Source organism: Zonotrichia leucophrys, chromosome 10 (genome assembly GCF_028769735.1).
Source record: "Zonotrichia leucophrys gambelii isolate GWCS_2022_RI chromosome 10, RI_Zleu_2.0, whole genome shotgun sequence".
Classification (NCBI taxonomy): Eukaryota; Metazoa; Chordata; class Aves; order Passeriformes; family Passerellidae; genus Zonotrichia; species Zonotrichia leucophrys.
Window position 1 is genome coordinate 5828198 of NC_088180.1, and position 12987 is coordinate 5841184.

A 12987-nucleotide genomic window follows, 5' to 3' on the forward strand; every position below is an offset into this window, starting at 1 on the left:
GCCCAGACAACCCTCTAAAGGCACCCATGGCAGTCCCTCCCTGGCCTCTGCTGAAATTTCACACATGCAAAAGGCTCTTCACTGGTTAATCCCTCCCTTGCAAAGAATAAACCTGTTTTTAAAAGAGCCTCTCAGTTTAATGCAGTTCCCACAACTTGTCCCCAGCTTCAGGTGAAGTCACAGTCAGGTAGTAAACACAGCATTTTCATGTATTGAACTTTTGTATGGGCATACTGCATTGAAATGCAGAACTTCCCCACTGGGGACACACTTATTCACTTCAAGAAAAGAAAGCATAAGTTATTTTTTACGTCTTTCTGCTGTTAGGATTTGTCATCAGTAAGAATTTGCAGAGTGAAACCTTTAAACAAAAGGTTTCCAAAAAAGATTAGTTTAGGATTTACGTTGACATTACTTATTTTAAAGTGAAATCCAGCAACATTCAGAATTATTAATGGATCTCACTCTCATTAGATGATGAATGAAACCAACAGTTCACTGGATGCTGTCAGCATATAAGTTATCCACATATTTAAATACGAAACTTTTCAACTTCACTGTGCACAAAATGAATATACTACATAATAAAATAGTTGTAAAGAGAACATTTTTAAAAGCTTCTTTGTGTTTTAATTTTTATTTTTAATTGTTTTCTGTCTGCCAGTGCCTGAGTGTTTTAACTAGATGAAGACTCTTAACATGAAAAATGTTACATTCTGAGAGCACTCTTGAAAGGCTTAGGCATACTAATTTATTCAATTACTTCTTTAGATCTATTTTTAATCACAATTTGAGAACAATAAAACCTCAATTATACAATATCAAGAAATATTTCAGTATAATTCTAAATCATGTAGCAGCAAGAAAATCCATATTTTTAACTCTGATTTGTGTGCTTAGCTATTTAAATCTGTCTCATCCTTTAACATGGGACCTCAGAAAAAGTGAACTTCCTTTACTGATCATAATTATCAATACTTAGCTATTAGTGTATGAATTTATCCATGACACACTCTACACATTGTATGTTATAGACACAGTCGTGCCCATTATTATCTGTCTCAAATCTCTCTGCAAAGGTTCTATGGCATGCAAGAAATTCTTTTTACCGTTGGCTATAATCTCTTTTTCTTTGAAGGCCCCAGGAGTAGAGATAGATTTAGATAAAACTCCTTAATAGGACCACACAGATGAAGAGCCATATAGCAGAAGGAAATTTTGCTCCCTGGGGGAATTTGTAACCTTCAGCAGAGCAATGATTGCAGCGGGATCAGTGCTGTGACAAGAGAGCACAGACACAGCAAGGGCAGCGGGGATGGGGCAGCACAGCTCCCTCAGCCCAGGGCACACGGCCCTGCAGGACCGGCCAGAGCCCACACAACACACCACAGCCCAAATCCTTCCCAGCAACTTCAGCACTTCCTTCAACAGCAAACAACAAGCTCTTTGTCCCAAAGATAGCGCTGTGAGACTTGGCAATTAGAAACAAAGCTGTCCTGGGGAAAAAAAATACCAATTATGCTATTGGCATCATCTGTGAAAAACATCCCACTGAAAGACAACACGCTCCAACCACTGTTATGCCTTCAAGATGTTTCCCCAAATCCCATCTGAATATTTTAGTGATATTGTTTCTAGTACCATGCAATGCCACACAATATCTTCACATCACTATTGATTTCTGCATTTTAAAGACAGCACATATTTTTTAGCTCTTTCATCCTCATATTTCATAACCAATTTATAATTCAACATATTCTTTGACACTGTTTAAATACTTAAAGAGTAAATTATTTTAGCTTATCAGAAAATAATTTGTTTTGACCAAATTCCCTCCAGTTAGTTGGGAGGTTGTCATGGTTCTTTACTATGATCACATTGAAGTTTCTGAAACTGTAACACAAACACATCTACCCCCTAAGCAAAGAGAAGAGAAAAGGAATACACCAGTACTGCCTAATTGAAGTAACCTATCACCTGTGACACCAGCTTTCAAGTGCTATAAACATACACATCTTTTAGAAAAATATATTTCCTTTTCTAGCACTTAATTATAGCCATAGGCAACTGAAATAGTTATTTGGGTTTTGTAAAAAGTCGTGTTTGACTTTAAACACAACTTCCAAAATCTCAATATAAAAATAAGACTTGAAATCATATTTTTTTCATATTTACTTCATTTGCAAGTCAATTTCTTAATCTTATGGAGGCAACAATGTTAAAATTTGAGATAGGAATTTCTGTCTCATGGTTGCTGAAGAACAAGAATGTAGTTGCACATCACCAATCATATAAGTGACACCACAGCTCATAATATCTGGCAGTAGCAAGGCAATTAAAACATTAAGTACAATACCTTTGCTAATCTGACAAACAGGCAAACCCAATGCAAGAAGCAAACTGCTTCATTAATAAGATTCTCTTAACTTCATATAAGATAAATGTAAAAGATATAGTACTTACAGTGAATTCACAGAAATCAATGCTATCAAGACTTTTGCTTCTGTGTATTCTCCCTTTTATTCTTCTTAAAGAGGGCTTTCCCTGACTTACACTACAGGTAGCACCATTGGGATTTTCGGAAGATGGAGTTACCCTGCCAAACAAAAAGAGCCACATATCAGACAAAAAATACATTCTTTTATTTGCTTAAAATAAAACATTTACAAAGAAAAAACACATCACCATGCTATACATACAAGAAATGTCATTTCAAGTGACAGTTTTCAATCACTAAGTGCCAAAATAAGACCACAAGTATGTAGAAGTCTAGCTCCCATCAGGACCACACTGCTTGCAGATTTTGTCAAAAACATTCTGATCTTTTTTTTACAAAAGTGTGTAGAATCAGAAAAAAGACATTGTAGAAAAATATATTTTACTTCTGAAGATTTTAAAGGACTATTTTTCTTTGTTTCTTCAGTAGAAACCCAAGTCCTGTGACACACATTGATGGCTGTCAGTTAAATCACCAGGAGCCTGGCAGTATTTGGCTTTTGACCTTTTCCAGTTTGAGGGCTGATGGTGCTTCAGCTATTCTAGCAATGAGTAACAACCAACAATAATGACATTATTAACATCTGTTAAAGTTATAGGGGTAATATATTAAGCAACTACACTTGATAAGGCCTTTCATCATATTGGAATCTACACATAGTCCTAGGGGGAGTCCATAACTAAAATATTTGGAGGAAGCAATTCATATTTCAATGAGCTTGTTGGAAATCACTAATAAGCAGAACTAAGTTAACAATTAACTAAGTGTACTAGGATTTGTGACGTTAATATTTTAAATACAAAATAGTCCCTAGTCAGACTGGCCCCTAAGGAAAAGGAAAACTCCATTCCAGCAAATACACTCACCAAGAATTACCTAAAAACCTGAAGTCTTCATGCCCAGATTTATACTTATTTCATATTATTTCTCAACTGCAGCCATAGAAGATTTCAAAAAACAGCTTAAAAAAGAAATAATATGTATTTTTTTGCATTTCCATAGTCTTTGGACAGCAGTTCAGTATTTCTCCCAAAAACCATTAAGATTCCTCTCACAGAAAAAACACTTCAGGATGTGTTTTTTGTGTTCTTTAACTTAGAATTAATGGCTTTTGTATGCACATAAATGTTTGTGCAAAAAAGAAAGGTGGAGATATCTTAAACATATAACATGTCTTAAACAGGAAATTGCATAGTGGGTTATATCAATTCCTGAAATACCAAATTCCAAATACAAAATACAGTAACCACATGCTGAATACTCTTGTTTGATTAGCAAGACTTCCAGGCCTACACAACGTCATGGTCAGGATAACACGGCCATGGGACTGCTAGGGAGAAGAAATTACCATATCCAAATGTGAAAATTAAAGCAAATCCTTTCAAATCTCTTATCTCTTATTCAATTTATAAAGATAAAGCCCTTCATTTTTTTTGTTGAATCACTGCAACTACCAAATAACTATTTTGTTTTCAGATGCCTGATTTTGGGGGTTTTTTACACATGCACACAGACCCACATTTAAACAGCTTGCTCCAAGTTCTCTTGATAACATAGTCATTTGGTTTAGATGGTTTTTCCCCTTGGGTTATTTTACTGCCAACTTCAAACTGCAAATTTCTACCTGAACACATAACTGTAATATCCATACATCTTAATTACAATATGAAACTCCTGCTGAGACTGCACTGGAATTTTTTGTCTAATCATATATGGACTGAATTCTGAGACCCATGCCTGCCTACTACAGTAACATATTTGTTCACACAGCAGAAACTTCAAGAACACCACGGATTCCCTGCTAAAATGTCTTCAAGAATTACCAGGACAGATTTCCAAAGAAAGACAACTGCTCAGCCTCTATCTTGTTGCACAGACAGTGGCATTTCCAATGGCAGCACATTGCTGTTGTGTGAATGTCTCTTCTGTAACAGAGCGCTCAAACATCTCTGCTCAAGTACCTAACTGAACACACTCTGTGTCCATGGCAGATGCAGATGCTGGAGCCCTCAGAGAGATCCATTGTTCCCCTGCTGTCAGAGTCTCTGTTTATTCTCTCTACAGGGAATCTTTGAGGGCTGCCTACTCCATTACTTATAATTTGAGTTAATTAATCTTCAAATGCACCTCTGATTAATTAAATGCTTGGCACGTTAAGACTTCCTCCTTATACTTAATAGAAAAGTTAAACAGCTGTAAGCTACACTGGGCTTTTCCTTATTTTGAATAACATTTCAAGTCATTTACTTTAGGGCCTTACCCACAAATGTGCATTTCTTTAGGCTGCAAGTCTTTTAATGTTTTCTGATACAAAAAAAACTTTAAAAAAAAAAAAAAGAAAACTACTGACATGGAAAAACTCAAACAAATACAAATAACAAGCTAATCAAAGTTACACAGTTTTAACAAAGAACCACACTAATGACATGTTTTCAAGGCTCTTCTGTTTAGGAGTTTCACTCTTTACAGCCACTTGAAAAAATGAACGTGCTGCCACAGGAATCCAGCTATCATTTCATTCTGCTGAAGAATAAATTATGGCTGTCACTTGTTAGCTTCTAAGATACATAAAAGAATTTTTAAAGTTACAAAATATAATTACAGAGAAGGAGTATCACAATTTATCTATTCCCTCCAATCCTTTACAAAATCATTAGTTTCTAGATCTCTTTACAAGCAAATAAAGCATTACTTAACCAACCAAAGAAAAATCCAATCAATATCATTGATATTGGGAATTGGGAAGCTTTGCACTGTATGTACAGCAAAGGAAGGATGTGAGGCAAGATATCCATACTGACAGCATCACAGGGGGTTTGACTCTGGGTGAAGAGGAGACTTTGGGACAAGTGCAAACCAATGAACTACCAGCTTCTCCAGGGCCTCCACTCCTCCCCGAGTTTCAGCAAAGGGAAGCAGTAAGAGACCCGAGACAGACTTGGGTCGGTTTTACCCAGGCTTTGCACAATGCTGGATACAGCAATGAGACTCTCAAGAATCCATTTCTAGCAGCACTCATGCAGTATTGCACAGGAATCCCTTCAAATACTCGTGACTTCCACAGTGAGTACATCTCTAAAGTTCAGAATATAAAGCTCCAAAATAAACCCATGAGTGCAAAGCCATGAGAAAAGGACCAAAGCGTCTTGAGATTGACTCAAAATGAAATTATTTAAAAATCTGATAAACATCTTTTTAAAATCCTTCTCTCTTTTGAATCATGTTTTATGTTCCCAAAGTGTTCACTGTAATCGGAGAAACAAACTTTATTCTTCTTAAGTGAATACTGAAACTATAATGCAATGTACCATGGTTCTGGCATCTGAACCTTAAGTTTAAAAAAACACTTATTAATAAAATTTGCTGCATCTGATTGTCTCCTTTCAACTTTTATTTTAATCTCTGAATTAATATTAATACAATATTAATAGCAGATTAATAAGTGAATTGCTAAGTCACTGTAATACCTGCATCAGGAGTATAGAGGAACTATCACAGGCTAAAGGAGAAAAATATCTAAGAGCCCTTTTAAAGTACCTGCAGGCCATCAACTATTTTAAATCAAGTACTCCTGAACAAAAGTCTAGGAATGAAATGCTCAAGGAAGTCTGGGGCTTCAAAAAGTAGAATATAGCATAAGGATCTTTGAAGGTAGTGAACAATTCCTGATGCCTTGCTTCAAATTTGCTGTTTCTGTTCAAATAGTGTGCTTGATGTTCTGGAAACATAACACCTTTTTAATGGAGCTCATCACAGGAATCCTAAATTAAGGCACCCAATTCATTAACTTTTGAAAATATTAGTCAAGTAAAATGGAACCATTCTGTATATCCCACCTGGAGTCTGAAGCCCTTATTTATTATCCACAATTCTTACAATGGTTTCATTGACCTTGACTTCTTCCTGATCATATATCACATTACATAACCATGACTCTAAATTATTTCTCTAGTTTGTAAAATAAGCAAAAAACCCCTAAACTTTCACTATCTGTATTCCACCGACAAGCACAGTAGCCGAACAAGATAATGTGTAACAGTGACTTCAAGGTGAAGTGTCATATCAAGGGCTAATGACTTAATACATGTTTTAAAATAATCAAATGGTCCGAGTATAATATGAGTCTATGAATAAAAGTGATACACTACTCACATATAATTACTATTTATAACAAATTTCAATATCACCTGATTTTTTTGTAGTTAAATTATGTCTGAAATTACTGCTGTCATCTTAACTTCTAGACACACCAGTTACATTGAAAATCTTTGAAGAACTTCATAAACTCTCTTCTTGTTCAGTGATTAGAATTCTGAGCAATTTTATAAAGGTCAGCATCAGAATGTTTAAAAAACGGGTCTGTAAATGACACATTTTTTGTATTTGTTTTCCAGGTGCAGTATTAGTGCTGGAGTCAATGCAGAGTGGACAAGGTTTTGACAACCATGCAGCCTCCACAAGACTTCTAATGGGGACATAATTATTGCACTTTTCATATACTGCAAGTTGCCTGCCTATCCTATAAAGAAAGCATTTAAGTTCTTGCAGCAACATCCAAGGCAAGCTTCTCAAAAACTTCTGCCTCTGGCAACTACACAGATCTCAGCTGGGAGATGTATAAAATTCCCATAATTATTATACCTCCCATTAGGAGCCAAGCTTCCTCAGCAGCACCAAAAGTGAGGACGCAGGCTGGGCTGAGCTCAGTGTGAGCACTGGCTTCTGTCTCAAACACAAGGCTGGAAAAGCTGACATTTACACCCACTGATCAGACTGGAAATCCTAACAATTATAGTTACTCAATATTAATATTTGTTTGAGAAAAGGCAAGTTTGAAACAATGCTAGAGACACTGAGCACTCAGCTGCAGTGTTGAATTTTTGTGCACCTCTGCAAGTATGTTGATTCTAAGGATGTATCCTTAACCACACATCCCTCAAGAAAAAATTAAGTATTAATTAACTCGCAACATAAATAAAGATTTACAATGGGCTAAACTAAAGTTTTTATCCTCATTTCAAACAACATTAACTGGAACTAGTAATCAAAAATGGAAAATATCCATTCTGAAGATCTGTACTTTTCCATAGAGTTCTGTAGAGACACCAAGAAGATCAATCTTCGATGTTTTCTTTCTCCCACATTAAGGTGACATTTTCCATTATTTAATTATACTAAATATGATTCTACTTGGAACATAAACAAACCATGACACTTTTCTCCCTAGGGATGGTCCTAATGATAAAACAGACATTCTTCATTATAAGCCTGGGCTTCTACAGCCAATAAGCTTAAATACAAAGACTCTGAGACAAGAAAGCATTCAGTGCTTAATTCCAGATATGCTGGTTACTCCTCACTGATTCCAAATAAGTTTACTCCTATGCCTGAAAATAAATGTGCCTGTGCAATATCTTACAAGAAGCAGCAATCATTTAACATCCAGGCTTCTATATCACACATTCTTTTAACAACACCACCAAACAGGGGAACTGGATCCTGTCAAAATTCAAATTCTGTAGTGCACTGCATCTGCATTCTTTTCTGTAACCTAGATTGCCTCAGACAACTACCAATCATTCTTAAAAGAATGTAAATATGGAATAGTCTCAGTAATTTCCATAATCTCCCCAATGAAAACCTATCACTAAGTGAGCTTTTTGCCTTTTTTCACAATGCTGCACTCCCCTGCACCAAGGGGAGCAGCGGGGTGTTCACCAAAGCACAGGAACTCTGAAAGAGTCAAGGCAAATGCTGTAAGAACCAGAAGGGAATATTAGTGAGAAGAACTATTAGAATGGATAGAATTTCCTGTTGGGGGTTTTGTTGTTGTTTTTTCCTTTTCATTTGTTTATTTATTTGCCCGCTATCTTCTCCTTGCAGCAGAAAAACGCAATAGTCATTTTGACAAGAAATTATGTTCTACCTGTGTAACTCCCCTTAATAATGTGATTTAGCATTTCTCTATTGTAAAAGGACTCAGGTTGCACATATTGGGATTTCAGTAAATATTTATAAAAATTGACTATTTTTAAACTACGCCCAGTTCAGCTGTCAGTTTCTTCTTGACCACCTTTGCAGATGTCAGTCCCTGCTGCACTCTACCTGTACTAGCAGAGTTATGGTGGTGGGTTTTGTATCCAAATGCTGTCCCTCCAGCAAGAGGATTAAAAACATCCTACTCATCTCGTTTAGGCTCCCACATATTAGATTACAACACTGCACACACACAGGAAAGGATCTGAATCAGCAGTTCAGGACTCCAGCAGCTTCCTCCAGCACCGAGTCCAGAACTACTGCCCCAAGTAAACCTCATCATAAAATTACAAACTCCATACAAAGCAGGTTTCTGTCTCCTCATCTCCCACTGCAAGCCTGTGGCATAGCTTCCTTCTCTCTAATTGCCTGGTTTATTCCTAGCCACTTAATAACTATTTATTCTTAACCCATCGTGAGACATTGATATTTTCATTTGTAGCTCTGCTTCCATGCATCACAGAACAGGACATAGACTTTGGTGGGGGGGAAAGCTGGAGTGACAGATGCTCCCTAAAGAAATAAAACATTGCTGTTATTTGCTGTTACCTTTTTCATTTTCTTTCAGTAGGATTCAGGTGGATTATCTCCACCAACAAAAGGATGAGCATTTTAACCCTTTTTTATTAAATTATATCTTCGTTTCCACTTACAATATGGATTCACACATCAAAGAGCTTATGAATCTCATTGGTTAAGGAGAATTTTTTAAGCTTTTAAAAATAAGCAAATAAAAATAGATTTAAAAGCACCCCCTGACTATAGGCGAACTTGATTTATGTGTTTTCTTTTGGTATTTTTGAGATTTCCAGTGATACAGTATTGGAATATGCTTTTGGTTTATGTATTGTGAATATACACATATATTGCATTGATTTGAGTAACAGCAACACTTTGAGTAACAGTAACACTTTTAGTCAATTAAATCTTCACACAGCATTGCATTGCAGCAACATGATGCCAAGTTAGAAATGTTATGAAATGCAATGCTTGTGGTATATATTAGTGTGGAGCCACTAGCATATTTTGCTGTACCTCGAAAAGCACAGAATCTCATCATGAAACAGGACAATATAGAGCTGATCTAACTCCAAGGAAGACAAAGCAGGAGTTGAATCAGGTCCTTTCAGATGTACTTTTAAAGCACACAATTACATATAGCTTTCCCTTAACATGCCAGCAAACAAAATACTTCCAAGAAAATATACAAAATATTAAATAGAACACTGTCATAATTACGTTTTCCATAATTAAATTTCTCAAAAGATGTAAGACACAACTGCATCCACTGCTGCACACAGGCAGGAGTGGCATTTGGGGAGAATAAAAAAGGTATGGTACACTTTATATAACTTACATAATCAGAATCAAACCACCAAATACATTGCAAAAACATCTGATTAAACATAATAAAACTTATCTGCATGATAACATATTTTTGTCTAAAACTTAATTTGATTTTTTTCTTTACCATCAGGAAGAACAGAGTCATCAAACTGTGTTCTATCTGCAAGGAATACCAAGACCTGGAATTAATGACAGAAAGCTTACTAGTTCCACACATTATGTTTCTTGAATTGATACATTTTCTTGACACTGTCTCTACTGTGAGGAAAAGCAAAGTATTAAAAACTCCACATTCTACAATTCATGTAAGGCCCATTTTTGTTACAACTGCTGACAATAATTTTATTTGCAAACTATCTATGTTCAAATAAAATGACCTATCATGCCTTCTCTGATGCTTTACTTTGCTTCACTAGGGCCAGGTAAGTACAGTGAAAGAAAACTGTATAACCACTACCACCTTTATATTACTCCTGGTTCCTTTCAGATAAGAAATTCTCAGTGTACAAATTTGTGATTTGACATCTCCCTCTCAGAAGATGTGACAATATTTCCTCCTCAGGATTTGTCCTGATGATGACACAGGTCCCGCTGCTCCCATGGAGCTAACAGTGGGCTCCTGCCCGCCCACGAGTGCCTGGGTATTGCAGTGCCATACGCCTGCCGGTGCCCTACTCACCCACATTACACCACTATACTTTAATACATTTTTCATAACATGTTGTTGATTCATCCAGAAAAATCAGTTCAGCACACAATCAGCAAGCACAAAAGGAGTGAGAATCAGTGAGGGGAAACGCAGGGTTCAAGGAAAAATGACCATATTTGAACAGCACTACTCTGGCTCTCGCTAATCTATTGGACCTGCGTCTCCTTGTTCCCATTTTCTCGGTACACCTGTCAGCAGCAGCAGCAGGGGCAGGGAATCCGGACCCGGCTCTGCACAGCCCGGGGCGGGAGCACACTGCGCTACATCGGCGGCAACACTCGGGCTGTCACGCAAGCGGAGCCCCCGCCGGAGCCGCTCCCGCGCCCTCAGCCCGCGCTGCCATTGCCGCTGTGCCGGTCCGGCAGCGCCGTGCCCGCGGGAGCGGAGCCTGCTCCAGCCGCGTCCTCCGCCGGGCCGGGCGCGGACAGCTCCGCCGGCACCGCCAACGCCTCCCGGCGTTTCCATGCGGCTGCCGACGAATCCGCCGGGAACTTTGTGCCCCGGCGATGCCGGCCGGGAGCCGCAGGCCGGGTCTGGGCACGGCGCCCCTCATGTCCGCGGGGACCCCCCGCCGCCGCGCCCGCCCGTCCCGCCGCGGCCCGCGCTCGGCCCGGCCCGGCCCGCAGTGCCCGCGGCCCCGTTTGTGCCTACTCACCACAGCTTCCTCTTTAAGGGCATCAGACTGCCCCTGTTGGAGGCGGTCACCCCTATGGCCATCTGCAAGACAGTCAGGTATTTCTGATACTTCATTTTGCCGTCGCCCCCCCTGTCCCTGCCTCGTCCCCGCCGCCGCCACCGACAGAGTCTCTCCAGCCGCTGCATGCAATCATCAAATTTTTATTTCCAGGCATCTGCCGTCCCTGCGTCGCGCTTCTTCCCCTCCTCCTCCTCCTCCTCCTGCCGCGCTCCCTCTCTCTCTGCCCCCCCGGCTCACGCTCTCCTCCTCCTCCTGCCGCACTCCCTCTATCTCTGCCCCCAGCTGACGCTCTCCTCCTCCGCCTCCCGCCGCGCTCCCGCTATCCCCGCTCCAGCTGACGCTCTCCTCCGCCTCCCGCCGCGCTCTGCCCTCCCCCGGGCCCGCGCTCCTCTCCTCCTCCCGCTGTCGCACTCCTTTCCTCGCAGCCCACCGCGCTTTTTCCCCCGACCCACAGCCGCGCCTCCCTCTCTCCCGCCGCGCTCCCACCGCGCCGCGCTCCCCGCCCCCGACCAGGCCCCCCACTTCGCCTTCTCCTCACCTGGGCTATCTCGGGGCGGCCGCCGCCTCCCCTCGCCCCCGGGGCGAGCAGGCCTTCCCCACCATCCCTGCCCGCCGCCGGGGCGCTCCCGCCCCGCTGCCCTCCCCGATTACCTGGGGTATCCCGCCCCCGCCCATGAGGCGCAGCCGCCGCGCTGCCCTCCCGCCATCAGAGGCGCGCCATGGCCGCAGCGCTGCCCGTGCTTCGCCGGCCTCGCCGCTAATCCCATTAGCGCCTAGAGGAGCCCCATGTTATTTTAATCGCCCTCCCGGCTAACGGTGTCGGTTGTGGGGTCGCAGTCACCGAGCAGCGGGGCAAACGCCTCACCGCCCGCGGGGCGGCCCCGTGAGGGGCAGGTCAGCAGGAGGGTGGGGTGAGGCGAGGCGAGGGTAGGTGCGGGTGAGCTGAGGGTGAGGCCGAGCGGGCAGCGCGTCCCGCCAAGTGCCCCTCAGCAAGGGCGGCTGGAGGCAGCTCCCGCCGCGGGAGCACCGGAGCCGCCCCGAGCACCTGCACGGGCAGTCGCACCTAAAAACCCTGCTGAGGCCACAGCGAACAGCAAGGCAGCCCCTTTTAAATCGTTTTATTTCCATGTGAGGAAAACAACTGAAGTGTGTTTGAGAATCATATGGTGATAAAGCCAAACTAAAACTGTTAAATGATTTTAAAGGGGTGCCCACCTTCTGGGTGCTTAAGCACAAATAGCTGAACACGTATCTGTGTCACGGCCTCAGGTGTGACACAGTTGTCACGGCTTTAATCTGTTCTGTGCCTTCCTCCTCAAGATCAGCTTTAACAGCAGCACAACACTGGTGTCTGAGGAGTGCATTTGGAATAAGTTCTAACACCTGGTACACTACAATCAGAGACCCTCAGTGCAAACATCCCTGAAGTGAGGGGTAGCACCTACCTGGACACATTGATCAATGGTGGTGGGAAACACTTTGGCGTGAGATACCCTGTTTAAGCTTATAAATAGATATTTTGCAAGTGCAGGTAAGAACAAATCCATGCTGAAGTAACAAATTTTCATTAAGTTGCAATAATGTAAATAGTATGAGCTGTAATCCTTACCCAGAGTTGAGGTCCTAAAGTGGCACTGTCAGCTAGGAAGAAATAATGTGAATAACATTGACACTTTATGGCTCACAGATGAGCATTTCAGT

At 41.1% G+C, this 12987-nt stretch overlaps 1 protein-coding gene across 6 annotated transcripts in view; it reads right to left on the reverse strand.

The window, feature by feature from the left end:
- TJP1 (tight junction protein 1) overlaps positions 1-11976 on the reverse strand; it is a 156767-nt gene extending 144791 nt beyond the window's left edge. For 5 of the 6 annotated variants that reach the window (XM_064722677.1, XM_064722674.1, XM_064722672.1 and 2 more), the window contains exons 1-2: positions 11245-11523; positions 2464-2596 (exon numbers count right to left, since the gene is read on the reverse strand). In XM_064722677.1, the coding sequence (XP_064578747.1) occupies positions 2464-2596; positions 11245-11411 (300 nt within the window). In that variant the 5' untranslated portion in view covers positions 11412-11523. Of the gene's footprint in view, positions 1-2463; positions 2597-11244; positions 11524-11937 lie in introns of those variants that run through there. The other variant, XM_064722673.1, reaches the window with a different exon arrangement.
- Between the last annotated feature and the right edge of the window lie 1011 nt (positions 11977-12987).